This window comes from Carcharhinus amblyrhynchos, chromosome 10, assembly GCF_965287045.1.
Source record: "Carcharhinus amblyrhynchos chromosome 10, sCarAmb.v2.hapA, whole genome shotgun sequence".
NCBI classification, from domain to species: Eukaryota; Metazoa; Chordata; class Chondrichthyes; order Carcharhiniformes; family Carcharhinidae; genus Carcharhinus; species Carcharhinus amblyrhynchos.
Window position 1 is genome coordinate 168,511 of NC_137333.1, and position 12,108 is coordinate 180,618.

Genomic DNA, 12,108 nt, shown 5'->3' on the forward strand with positions numbered 1-12,108 from the left:
GGGAACAGCCCACAGAACACAGAGTCCCCGTCCCTGGGAACAGCCCATAGAGCACAGAGTTCCCACCCTGGGAACAGCCTGTAGAGCACAGAGTCCCCGTCCCCGGAAACAGCCCGGAGAGATGACTCATGGAGCTACTCAGGATGAACCTCGACAAAAACCACTTCAGCTCTCTGCATTCCAGAAGGAGGGAGACAACAGTTCCTTCCCAACCAGTCACCTCAGGGGGTGGAGAGAGGGGGTGTGGAACTCCAGGCATGTAGGAAGGCTCTGAAAGGGAAGACCCTTCTCACAAACAGCTGAGCTACATCTTGGTGCTTTGAATTTTCTATTGTCAAGGCATTACTAACTTTGACATTCCAATCAGGGAGTCAACCAACAGGATCTACCCTCCCCATTTCCTGTAGGGCTGGAGGATGTCTGATGGAGTTGTGGTCAAGGATTAACTCACCAGACAACCTCACACAGCGATCAGCGCCTCCATGATTCTCCATAAACACTCACTGTGAAGCTGCCTATAAAATCGCAGGTATAACATATGACCTCTTCCTAAATCGCCACTGTCTCAGAATGCCCGAGCTTGCCACATTTTATTATTGACCCCACCCATACCTGCATGCAGTGGAGCTTCAGAGGGATGACCAGGGAGGGGAAAGGGCCGGGGGCGGGGGGTGGGTGGGGGGGGGCAGTTGTCACTTGAGGCATTTATTCAATCGCAATGCAATGAGTGAAATCTCCAGCAGCTGGGCTGGAACAGGTTGACACTGGTTTTAAACGAGGTTCCTTGCTCTTGCGTGTTGTAGCGAGACAATTGGCTGATGCCTTAGATTATAGTAGGAACGGTATTCCTTCCTGCAGATGCCCATTAAACCACACTACAGCCTCATAATGTCAGCACGGCAACTGACAGAATAACACTCTCAGCAAACTGAGTCAAAATTTCACTTGAAAGGAAGAAATTTCTGCAGCAAATTTCAGCACCTCAGGATGTCCCAGGGCACTTCACAGCCAATGAAGTACTCAAAGTGTAATCACTGTTGCAATGTGGCAGCCAACAGCTGCACAGTAAGATCCCACAAACAACATGACAATCTGTCTTTGGGATGATGTCCGAGTGCTACATTTTGCCCATGAGACTGGGGAGAATCTCCCTGCCTGGAACTGTGTTATGGTATTAATTAGGATCATCTTAAAAAGCAGACAGAATAACAGTTTAATGTCTCACCTGAAAGCCTGCACCACCAACAATGCAGCACTCCCTCAGTACTGACCCTCCGACAGAATGGCACTCCCTCAGTACTGACCCTCCGACAGCACGGCACTCCTTCAGCACTGACCCTCTGACAGTGTGGCACTCCCTCAGTACTGACCCTCCGACAGCGCGGCACTCCCTCAGCACTGACCCTCCGACAGTGCGGCACTCCCTCAGCACTGACCCTCTGACAGTGCGGCACTCCCTCAGCACTGACCCTCTGACAGTGCGGCACTCCCTCAGCACTGACCCTCTGACAGTGCGGCACTCCCTCAGCACTGACCCTCTGACAGTGAGGCACTCCCTCAGCACTGACCCTCTGACAGTGCGGCACTCCCTCAGCACTGACCCTCTGACAGTGCGGCACTCCCTCAGCACTGACCCTCTGACAGTGCGGCACTCCCTCAGCACTGACCCTCTGACAGTGCGGCACTCCCTCAGCACTGACCCTCTGACAGTGCGGCACTCCCTCAGCACTGACCCTCTGACAGTGCGGCACTCCCTCAGCACTGACCCTCTGACAGTGCGGCACTCCCTCAGCACTACACTGGGAGTGGCTGCCTGGATTTTCTGCTCAATACTCTGGACTGAAGCCTGAACACAAACGGGGAGAGGTTTCATAGAATCATAGAACCCTACAATGCAGAAAGAGGCCCTTCAGCCCATCGAGTCTGCACCGACCACAATCCCACCCAGGCTCTACCCCCATATCCCTTCATACTTTACCCACTAATCCCTCTAACCTACGCATCTCAGGAGACTAAGGGGCAATTTTTAGCATGGCCAATCAACCTAACCCGCACATCTTTGGACTGTGGGAGGAAACCCACACAGACATGAGGAGAACGTGCAAACTCCACACAGACAGTGACCTGAGCCAGGAATCGAACCCGGGTCCACTAATTTGGTCGAGATCCACTTATTAAACCAGGAAGTCACAACTGCCCCTGCCTTGATAGGAAACCTTTCCAGGAGCTGTGGTGTAATGGAGACCATTCCCACAAGTCACTGCTCACAGCCCGAGATTAGCTCATGATCCCAGACAGGAGTCCAACATTGAAGATGTAACTGACACCCCAGGATCCAAAGTCTCCATCGGTCCCTATTTTGAGCTGGTCACTGACTCTGGGGTCTCCCTCGGCTCTGACCCCCAGCATTGGCCCAAGCTCCCACTCACTGACCCCACCATTACCCTCGCTGCTAGCTTCTGTAACACTCAGTAAAACACTGATTCAGCAGGGTTACTGTCATGGGCAATGTTCAGTACAACGTTCCCAAATAAAACCAATAAATTCCCCAAACTCAATCCCTCCTCCCCCAACCTCAGAGTGAGATTTGCCTGGGACATCAGTAACATTCTCTGTCACTGTTGCAGTCATCACCTCATTTCCTCGATCTTTCTGTCTCATGTCCAAACTGCTACAGGAACCCATGAAACATTACCGGCCTTGAATCAAACTCCTCCACCTCAGGGTAATCTAGCCACACAGCAGCATTCTTCAACCTGAGCTTCACTGATCCACATCAGGACCACGGAATCTGAAAAGCACAAAACCTTGCGCAGCTCAGCACACTGCTGTTCCCTCAGTCACTGTGCATGTCTCGTACAACTACACCACACAGTCTCAGAAGCAGGGCCCAAGGCAAAAATCCAGCCTCTAACAAAATGGGACTGAATGACCTACATAGAGAGTGAACCGTCACTAGCTGGCAGACACCGAGTCACAACACAACCGCTTCAAATGTCCTCAAATTAACCCAAAGGATTTGACAAAGTCAAACACCAGCAATTACAATTATTGGGTGGAAAATCGGGAGCAAACGTTAACTTTCCAGTCTCTATACTCTGCACCTGCTCCCATCAGAAGGTCAGTGTTATAAAAAAACAAGGCTGGGATCAAATCAACTCGTCTGTGCTGCCATTCGGCCCCTTTCAGCCTGTTCTGCCACTCAATTCAACTACGGCTGTGCTATACCTTCCCACATTGTCTCCATAGCCCTTAGTTAACTAAAATCTATCAATCCCAGTTTTCAAACTGTCAGCTGACCCCCAAACACAGCACCTGGAAGGGGGTGGGGATGTGGGGGAGGGGGGGAATATACTTTAGAGCCCCAAGAGGAAGGGAGACTATGTGACAGAGGAAATAGTTTATCTCCCACCATCCTACTAAAAACCTTTAGTCATCTTATAAACCCAGACAGGATCACTTATTAATATGCTACACTCGAGGAAATGAAACCTACTCAATGCAAGTTGGCATCATAATTTAACCCATTTTAGCCACAGTAGTATGCTAATGAAATGGCACCGTACCTCTCAATGAGCAATATATCCTTCCTGAGGTGCAACGTTCAGAAGTGAACAATCAGCCCAGGGCTCGATACAACTGAAGTGCATTCTCCAACATCCCATTAGTCTCTCCCATTCCTTTGTCTCTGTGTATTCTCTTTGTGTACATGATCTCACATCATTTGCTTCTCACAACTCTTTATCGCATCAAGAAGAAATTAATCTGAATTGTATAAATTCTATGTACTTCCATGTAAAGGTGCGGAGATAAAGGTGATGAAGTGGGCTGGAACTGGTAGCTGCCTCAGACAATGGGTGGCACAGTGGTTAGCTGTCTCACAGCACCAGGGAGCCAGGTTCAATTCCAGCCTCGATAACTGTCCGTGTGGGGTTTGCCGTTTCCCCCCGTGTCTGTGTGGGTTTCCTCCAGATGCTCTGGTTTCCTCCCACAGTCCAAAGATGTGTGGGTTAAGTTGATTGACCATGCTAAATTGTCCCTTAATGTCAGGGGATTAGCAGGGTAAATATGCGAGGTTATGGGAATAGGGCCTGGGTGGGATTGTTGTCGGTACAGACTTGATGGGCTGAATGGCCTCCTCCTGTACTGTATGGATTCTATGAATGATCAAAGGCTCCACGGGAAAAGGACAAACACTCAAACTATAACACACAGAAGGTTCACTTTGGGATCTTGCTGGTGACCAGCTCTGACCCCAATTAACCCAAGGTTTCCAGCCTTAGGAATCAACATTGCTGAGATCAACAACTATGAGGATTCCCTCCCATAAAAACCTGATAGAGATTTAATTTCAGCTCCAGCCATACAGAAACTAAAAATAGGCAGATTGTGAGAGCGAGAGAGAGCACGCTGTCCATGGAGTTCAAGCTTCCATATCTTTGTCTCGCCCGACTCTCCAGCTGAGTATAACCGGAGTCAATCACACACAGCTTCCTGTCACACCGCGGTGTCATCAGGGCAGTATGTGCTCACGGTATCGAGGGCTGTTGGTTAATGCAGGGACGAGTCTGCTCAGTGTCCTGCTGAGAAAAGTTCAACATGCCAGCTGTCCATCTGATTCCATTATTCATGTGTCCGTACACAGCAGCCATTATAAAAACTGCTGAGGAGCCACTTGGGGACAAACTGAACAGACCAACTCAATTAGGCCATAAAAACCATCACTATAGGAACCAGCAGATGTTCACGCAAGGAACACATTGCACGCTAACCTGACCCATGGAGCATGGAGTTAAAGTCAAGCCTTATACCCAAAGAGCAAAGTGAACATTATCTCTCTGCTGTCTTTACATGAAGACAAGCTTCATTGAAGAAAATTTCAGCTCAAAGCAATCCTTTTACACTGGTCAAAAAAACACCTTGCTCATCAACTTTACTGTTCAAATGTAGAGTATCAAGTGTGAACAGGAGACATTCAGTGATGAACTGGAGGTGAAATCCTGTGTGGAACTCATTCCCTTTTCACAGCAGTTGGGCAATCTGAATGTTTCTACCATTGAAACGGACACAGTGTAAGAGGATAGTTCCACCCTCCACCACAGTTACAAATATCCTTATTTCATTAATTCAAGGATATATCCAAGTAACCCTGGTCAGTTTAGGTCCTCACTAAAGTCTCAGTAACAAAAGAAATTAAACTAATTAAAAGTAATAACCTCACCAAAGCTCTGAGACATGAACATTCTTCCAATTCTGCCACTCAGCTCATCTCTCACAGTTGTTACTCCATCATTGATGTCAACTATAATTAAGAAAGCTCACCAATGACTCCACTTCCTCAGGAGACTGAGGAAATTTGGCATGCCAGATACAACTCTCACCAACTTTTACAGATACACTACAGAAAATATTCTTTCTGGTTATATCACAGTTTGGTATGTCTCCTGCTCTGCCCAAGATTGCAAGAAACTACAAAGGGTCGTGAATGTAGCCCAATCCCTCACGCAAACCAGCCTTCCATCCATTGACACTGTCTACACTTGCTGCTGCCTCGGCAGAGCAGCCAGCATAATTAAGGACCCCCACGCACCCCAGACATTCTGTCAGGAAAGAGATACAAAAGTCTGAGGTCACATACAAACCAACTCAAGAACAGCTTCTTCCCCACTGCTGTCACTTTTGAATGGATTTACCTTGCATTAAGTTGATCTTTCTCCACACCCTAGCTATCACTGTAAAACTGCATTCTGCACACTCTCGTTTCCTTCTCTATGAACAGTATGCTTTGTCTGTATAGCGCACAAGAAACAATACTTTTCACTGTATGCTAATACATGAGACAATAATAGATCAAATCAAATCAAACCAAATCTGTCTGGGCTTTAAACTCTGGAATCCCCTCATGTTTCTCCACCTCTGTCTCCTCCTTTAAAATGGCCCTTAAAATCTGCCTCTTTGATCTCTTGTGGTCAATATCTCTTGTGATGGTTCAATGTCAAATTGAGCTTCAGTCAGATGTATTTTTAAAGGTCCTTGTGAATTGTGTGATAAACATCAACGACGTAAACCGATACCTGCAGCAGCTTTAAACTGGTAACTTCTGTTTCCATCACATATTTCCCTAAAAAAAATGCTTTCTTCTCCCCATAAACTGTGTTCCTGAACAGATTTTTCCCAAATTCATTAGCAAAAAAAACTTGCCTGTTATGTAATCAACATATTTTGTTAGTGATCTTTTTCAAATCAAATCTCGCCACAAAGACATCAACTGCATCATTACAGAAAGTTTTGTTTTGCAGGCTGTACCACTGCACTGCTACATCTTCCCACACAAACAGATATACATGGAGGCAAAATACACAGGGCCTTCAAAATAGCCCCTCAGTTTGGCGGCTGTGTTGAAATGCCACCAAAGCAACGCATTTTAGCAGAAAGCCCTTCTTCAAAACCCATTCAATACAAACAAGATGTGTCACTCACCACATTGTAGTAGCTTTTACTAATTGGAGGAGTTTCAAATCCTTTTGGAGAACTTTTCAAAGTTGCTGACTTTGGTGAGACCGGCTTCTCTGTGGAATGAATCAGTTGCCAAGCTTTTAATTAACGAACACCAGCACAAAATATTCAACCCGCAACATAAATCAGAATCTGAAACCCGGCCAGCTCATCACTTAATCAGAAATAAACGCACTGCAAGCTCCGCAAAAAGATTAAAATGGGAGGAGAGTAAAGAGAGAGGGACAGGGGATACTCATTCTTCCTACATGTTCCTCACCAAGTAGGACCAATGTGATTGACTCTGAACTGCCCACAGAAATGGCCAAGTAAGCCGTTCTGTTTCAATGGCAGTTGGGGATGGGAAATAAATGCTAGCCTTGCCAGCAATGCTCAAGGACAAATTAAAAATCGCAACACCATTACATTACTCATCCAAGTAGTTTGGCAAACTCTCTCTGTGTCAAAGGGTTCATCGCTGAGAAAGCAGAGCCCCAGTTCATCAAATTCTTGCTCATCCCATGTCACCAGCAACCTGCCCTGCCACTCTCCTCTGCACTGTACAGGCAAGATGTGGAGATGCCAGCGTTGGTCTGGGGTAAGCACAGTAAGAAGTCTCACAACACCAGGTTAAAGTCCAACAGGTTTATTTCGCAACACTAGCTTTCGAAATCTCAGACTCCATCAGGTAAGTGGAAGTTGTGTTCACAAAACAGGACATATACAGACACAAACTCAGTTACAAGATAATGGTTGGAATGCGAATCTTTACACGTAATCAAATCTTAAAGGTGCAGACAGTGTGAGTGGAGAGAGGGTTAAGCACAGGTTAAAGAGATGTGTATTGTCTCCAGACAGGACAGTTAGTGAGATGTTGCGAGCCCAGACAAGTCGTGGGGATTACAGATAGTGTGACATGAACCCAAGATCCTGGCTGAAGCCGTTCTCACGTGTGTGGAACTTGGCTATCAGTCTCTGCTCAGCGAGTCTGCATTGTCATGTGTCGTGAAAACAGCCTTGGAGAATGTTTACCCGAAGATCAGAGGCTGAATGCCCGTGACTGTTGAAGTGTCCCAACAGGAAGAGAACACTCCTGCCTGGTGATTGTCAAGCGATGTTCATTCATCTGTTGCCATAGCATCTGCGTGGTCTCCCCAGTGTACCATGCTTCGGGACATCCTTTCCTGCAGCGTATCAGGTAGACAACGTTGGCCAAATTGCAAGAGTATGTACCGTGTACCTGGTGGATGGTGTTCTCACGTGAGATGATGGCATCCATGTCGATGATCCAGCATGTCTTGCAGAGGTTGCTGTGGCAGGGTTGTGTGGTGTTGTGGTCACTGTTCTCCTGAAGGCTGGGTAGTTCGCTGCAGACAATGGTCTGTTTGAGGTTGTGCAGTTGTTTGAAGGCAAGAAGTGGGGATGGCCTTGGCAAGATGTTCGTCTTCATCAATGACAGGTTGAAGGCTCTGGAGAAGATGTCATAGATTCTCTGCTCCGGGGAAGTACTGGATGACGAAGGGTGTCCTGTCCACCATGTCCCGTGTTTGTCTTCTGAGGAGTTCAGTGCGGTTTTTCGCTGCAACACATCAGAACACTCGATCAATGAGTCAAGCGCCATATCCTGTTCTTATGAGGGCATCTTTTAGTGCCTGGAGGTGTCTGTTGCAATCTTCCTGATCTGAGCAGATCCTGTGTATACGGAGGGCTTGTCCGTAGGGAATGGCTTCTTTAACATGTTTTGCGTGGAAGCTGGAGAAGTGGAGCATCGTGAGGTTATCCATGGGTTTGCGGGACAGTGAGGTGCTGAGGTGACCGTCCTTAATGGAGATGCGTGTGTCCAAGAATGTAACCAATTCTGGAGAGTAATCCATGGTGAGTCTGATGGTGGGATGGAACTTGTTGATGTCATCATGTTGTTGTTTCAGTGATTGTTCACCATGAGTCCAAAGGAAGAAAATGTCATCGATGTATCTAGTGTATAGCATCGGTTGAAGGTCCTGTGCAGTGAAGGGGTCTTGGTCAAACCTGTGTACAAAGATGTTGGCATATTGAGGTGTGAATTTGGTCCCCATGGCTGTTCCATGTGTCTGGATGAAGAACTGGTTGTTGAAGGTGAAGACATTGTGGTCCAGGGTGAAGCGGATGAGTTGTAAAATTGCATCTGGAAACTGGCAGTTGTCAGCGTTGAGTACTGAGGCAGTTGCAGCAATGCCATCGTTGTGGGGGATGTTGGTGTAGAGCGCCGAGACATCCATTGTGACGAGGAGTGTCCCTGGTTCAACTGCTCCATGTGTGCTGAGTTTCTGTAGGAAGTCCGTAGTGTCATGACAGAAACTGGGGGCTTTGTGCAATGGGTTTCAGGATGCCCTCGACGTAGCCAGAGAGGGTCCCATTGCCTGATACGATGGGACGGCTGGGTGTGTTGGCCTTGTGTATCTTCAGGAGGCAGTAGAGATCTTCAACATGGGGAGTACATAGGATGAGAGCACGGAGAGTGCTCTGAAGTTCCGGATCAAAGGTCTTGATCAGTCTATTGAGTTGATGGGTGTGTTCTTTGGTCGGATCTGTGGGTAACTGTTCCGTTGTTCAGTTGTCGGTACACTTCTTTGCAGTAATCCGTTCTGTTCAGTATGACAGTGGCCCCCCCTTTATCTGCTGGTTTGATGGTGGTGTTGCGGTTACCACCTGCACTGCACTGATTCAGTTTGTATTCCACTGAGTATAGGGGATTAGTGGATCTAATTGGGCTGGCTAATATGATTAAAGGATTTTATACAGTAGACAGAGATCAAAGTTCAGCAACTCATGCTGATAATTTAATCCCAAAAATGATTTGGGTGGGAATATAGGAGGCATGGTTAGTAAGTTTGCAGATGACACCGAGATTGGTGGCATAGTGGACAGTGAAGAAAGTTATCTCCAATTGCAACAGGATCTTGATCAATGGGGCCAGTGGGCTGACGAATGACAGATGGAGTTTAATTTAGATAAATGTGAGGTGATGCATTTTGGTAGATTGAACCAGGGCAGGACTTACTCAGTTAATGGTAGGGCAACTGGGGAGAGGTATAGAACAAAGAGATCGAGGGGTACAGGTTCATAGCTCCTTGAATGTGGAGTCACTGGTGAAGAAGGCATTTGGCATGCATGGTTTCCTTAGTCAGAACACAATAAAAAGACAATAGGACTAGGGGGCACAGCCTCAAGATAAAAGTGGGGCGGTTTAGAACGGAGTTGAGGAGGAACTTCTTCACTCAAAGGGTGGTGAATCTCTGGAATTCTCTGCCCGTTGAAGTGGTGGAGGCTGCCTCGCTAAATATTTTTAAGACGCGGGTTGATGGGTTTTTGATAGGAGAGGGGATTAAGGGTTATGGGGAGAGGGCGGGAAAGTGGAACTGAGCAGCGACAGATCAGCCATGATCTTATTGAATGGCGGGGCAGGCTCGAAGGGCTGGATGGCCTACTCCTGCTCCTATTTCTTATGTTCTTATGTTCTTAACACTGAATACAGAAGTTGGAATGTCTTGTTGAAGTTGTGCAAGACATTGGTAATACTGTGCACAGTTTTGATCACTCTATTGCAGAAAGGATATTATTAAACTAGAAGAAGTGCAGAGAAGATTTACCAGGATGCTACCGGGACTTGATGGTTCGAATTATAAGGAGAGGCTGGATAGACTGGGACTTCTTTCACTGGAGCATAGAAGACTTTGGGAAGATCTTCCAGAGGTCTTTAAAATAATGAGGGGCACAGATAAGGTAGATAGTCAACATCTTTTCCCAGTGGTAGAGAAGTCTAAAACTAGAGGGCATAGGTTTAAGGTGAGAGGGAGGAAGTCCAGAGGGGCAACTTTTTGTAGACGGTGGTGAGTGTCTGGAACAAGCTGCCAGAGGTAATAGTAGAGGTGGGTACAATTTTGTCTTTTAAAAACATTTAGACAGTTACATGGGTAAGATGGGGATAGAGAGATATAGGCCAAATGCGGACAATTGGGCCTAGCTTAACGGTTAAAAACTGGGCAGCATGGACAAGTTGGGCCATGCTGTAAACCTTTATGATTCTATAACCACAAATCCTTGAGATGCTCAGAAAGAACTTGCATTGCTAGAGCACTTTTTGGAATTCCAGGAAGTCCCACCAAGTGTTTGGAAGTGCAGTTATTGTTGTAAAGCAGGAAGTGCAGCAGCCATTTTGCACACGACAGAATGCCACGCGAAAGGGGCAGACAGTCTGTGTTAGTGATATTGGTGGAGGGGTTAACACTGATCCAGGATTCCCAGGAAATCTCCGCTGCTCTTTGTCAAATGGTGCCATGGGATCTTTCACATCTACCTGAGAGGTTTAACAGTTCATCCAAAACAGCACCACAAAATATTCAGCATTCACTCAGTACAAAAATCTACTCATAAAGAGCTGGTCTCAGTTAAAGTGACCATGTAGCTATTATTCTATAAACTCAACGGATTCACTCATGTCATTTAGGGAAGGAAACCTGCCACAAGTGACTCCCACTCCGCACCAATCTAGTTGGCTATTAACGTTTCTCCGAAGTTAGCGAGAAATCTACTCAGTTGCATCAAGTGGTTTAAGATTGACCTGTATCTTCTCAGGATAACAGGTAGCTTTTCTTAATTAATTTGAACACCACTTAGTTGCACAATAACTTAAAAAATCTTGTCTGTGTATACATTTCCTGTCGTCACCATTTATACATACTTTCAATATCTATCATTGAACCTGCTTATGTAAACATTTCTTTGTAACACTTGAATTACAAGCTCTAGCCTGCAGGGGGCAAAAGCAAGGCAAGTTTTTGAAATCCCTCTCTCGACTAGATCGGAAAGCTCTACACTAAAAATATTCTATTGCCTCTTGGGGTATTTGAAAACTTCAGATCTACTTGCCAATTTGACAACTTACCGTTAGATTTTATTTCTCTCACGTAATTGCTGGGGAACCATCCATTTTTGCCATTTAGCGTCCCCTCCCACCAGCCGCCTTCCTCAATTCTGGTCACATGGATAATATCACCCTTGTTGAAGCACAGTTCATCCTCATTGGTCTGATAAAAGTTGAATTTTGCTTTCACCACCATATAATGGTTACTGTTATCAGTCATATCCTACAGAGAGAAAGAGAAATACTTCACGGAATCAGTATCCATTCCTTGATCAGAATATTTGCAATTAGAAGTCAGGCTAGGGGAGGTGATGGCCTAGTGGTATTATCGCTAGACTATTAATCCAAAAATTCAGTTAATGCTCTGGGGGCCTGGGTTCAAATCCAGACACAGCAAATGGTGGAATTCGAATTCAATAAAAACTACCTGGAATTAAGAATCTGTTGATGACCATTAAACCATTGTCAATTGTCAGGAAAACCCAATTGGTTCATTAATGTCCTTAAGGGAAGGAAATCTACCTTCCTTCTCCGGTTTACATGTGACTTCAGAGCCACAGCAATGTGGTTGTCTCTCAACTCTCTCTGAAATGGCCCAGTGAGCCACTCAGTTCAACAGTAACTAGGGATATGCCATAAATGCTGGCCAGCCAGCAACACCCATGTCCCACAAATGAATATAAATAAAACAGAAATAATTGGTCAGGCCT

At 46.1% G+C, this 12,108-nt stretch overlaps 1 protein-coding gene across 3 annotated transcripts in view; it reads right to left on the reverse strand.

Annotated features, from left to right (window-relative positions):
- The window catches only part of LOC145349491 (rho guanine nucleotide exchange factor 7-like), a 112,102-nt gene that overhangs the window by 55,116 nt on the left and 44,878 nt on the right, over positions 1-12,108 (reverse strand). For all 3 annotated transcript variants that reach the window (XR_013888080.1, XM_080198027.1, XM_080198026.1), the window contains exons 5-6: positions 11,420-11,621; positions 6,481-6,569 (exon numbers count right to left, since the gene is read on the reverse strand). Coding sequence is in view for 2 of the 3 variants with exons in the window: in XM_080198027.1 (XP_080054153.1) it covers positions 6,481-6,569; positions 11,420-11,621 (291 nt within the window). In the remaining variant the exon portion in view is untranslated. The remainder of the gene's footprint in view (positions 1-6,480; positions 6,570-11,419; positions 11,622-12,108) is intronic.